This window comes from Nannochloropsis gaditana, assembly GCF_000240725.1.
Source record: "Nannochloropsis gaditana CCMP526 unplaced genomic scaffold scaffold099, whole genome shotgun sequence".
Taxonomy (NCBI): Eukaryota; class Eustigmatophyceae; order Eustigmatales; family Monodopsidaceae; genus Microchloropsis; species Microchloropsis gaditana.
The window spans coordinates 1-935 of record NW_005803854.1 but is presented as its reverse complement, the minus strand read 5'-3'; the positions used below and the strand labels follow the sequence as shown (position 1 = coordinate 935).

The following is a 935-nucleotide window of genomic DNA, read 5'->3' as shown; positions in this document are numbered from 1 at the left end:
AGGCGGGGAGGAGAGGCCGGTCAGCGAGAGTGAAAAAATAGAGAAATTCGCTTCACTTCAGCGAGAGTGAAAAAAAAGAGAAATTCGCTAATTCAAACAAAGCCCTGAGTGCCCGCTCACGCTTCTTGTTCCTTGCCCGATTCTCGGGACTCCGCCTTCTCCCAGGGCCGAGTTCCCCCCCCCCCAAACATCTCTCATCCCAATATCGCGAGAGCCTCCGGCGTGGCGAGGCTGGGACCGGGAGCAGTCGCCGAGAAGGGAGGGGAGGAAGAGCCCTCACAGGCTGAGGGCGAAGTCCGCAAAGTCTCGCAGCGACCGGAGCGTCTCCTCCTTGCCCTTGTCGTCGTAGATGGTGTGCTCGTAGAAGCCCCTCCTCCCCGCCTCCCCCATGAGGGCGTGCTCTATGGCCACAGTCGCCCTCGACACCGCCGCCTCCACCTCCTCCTCCTTCCCTCCCTCCTCCCCTCCATACCGCTCCCGCAGCTGGTCCACGGTGTTGAGAGTCACCCAGACGCCGATCAGGCGGGCCTCCCCCAAGGCCAGCAGCTTGTCTGCAGCGAAGGCGTCCAGCGCCAGCACCGACACCTTCCCTTCCTTTCTCATCACGTCCACCACGTCGCTCGGCCGAAGTCCGAACCAGGCCCTGCCCTCCCCCGCTTCCTCCTGATAGGCCGTCAAGAAGCGCCCTTGCTCCCGCATGACTTGGAAGGCGAAGTCCTCCACGAAATGGTAGTCCCGCCCGTCCACCTCCCCCTCCTTCGGTGCCCGCGTGGTCACCCACACGGGCTCGGCGTATCTTTGTAACGGATCGCTTTCAACCAGTCTGCGCGCCAGACCGCGCTTTCCCATCCCGTCCGGCCCACTCACCACCAGCACCGTCACCTCCTTTCTGTAAGCGCCCCCCCCGGCCTCCGCGGCCGCCGTCTCTCCCTCCC

At 64.1% G+C, this 935-nt stretch overlaps 1 protein-coding gene across 1 annotated transcript; it reads right to left on the bottom strand.

The window, feature by feature from the left end:
- Positions 1-276: 276 nt before the first annotated feature.
- Positions 277-849, bottom strand: NGA_0568910 (guanylate kinase; the record flags this gene model as incomplete). The annotated part of the gene is made up of 1 exon (XM_005855777.1): positions 277-849. The coding sequence occupies one exon, from the start codon at positions 847-849 to the stop codon at positions 277-279; it is 573 nt and encodes a 190-aa protein (XP_005855839.1).
- Between the last annotated feature and the right edge of the window lie 86 nt (positions 850-935).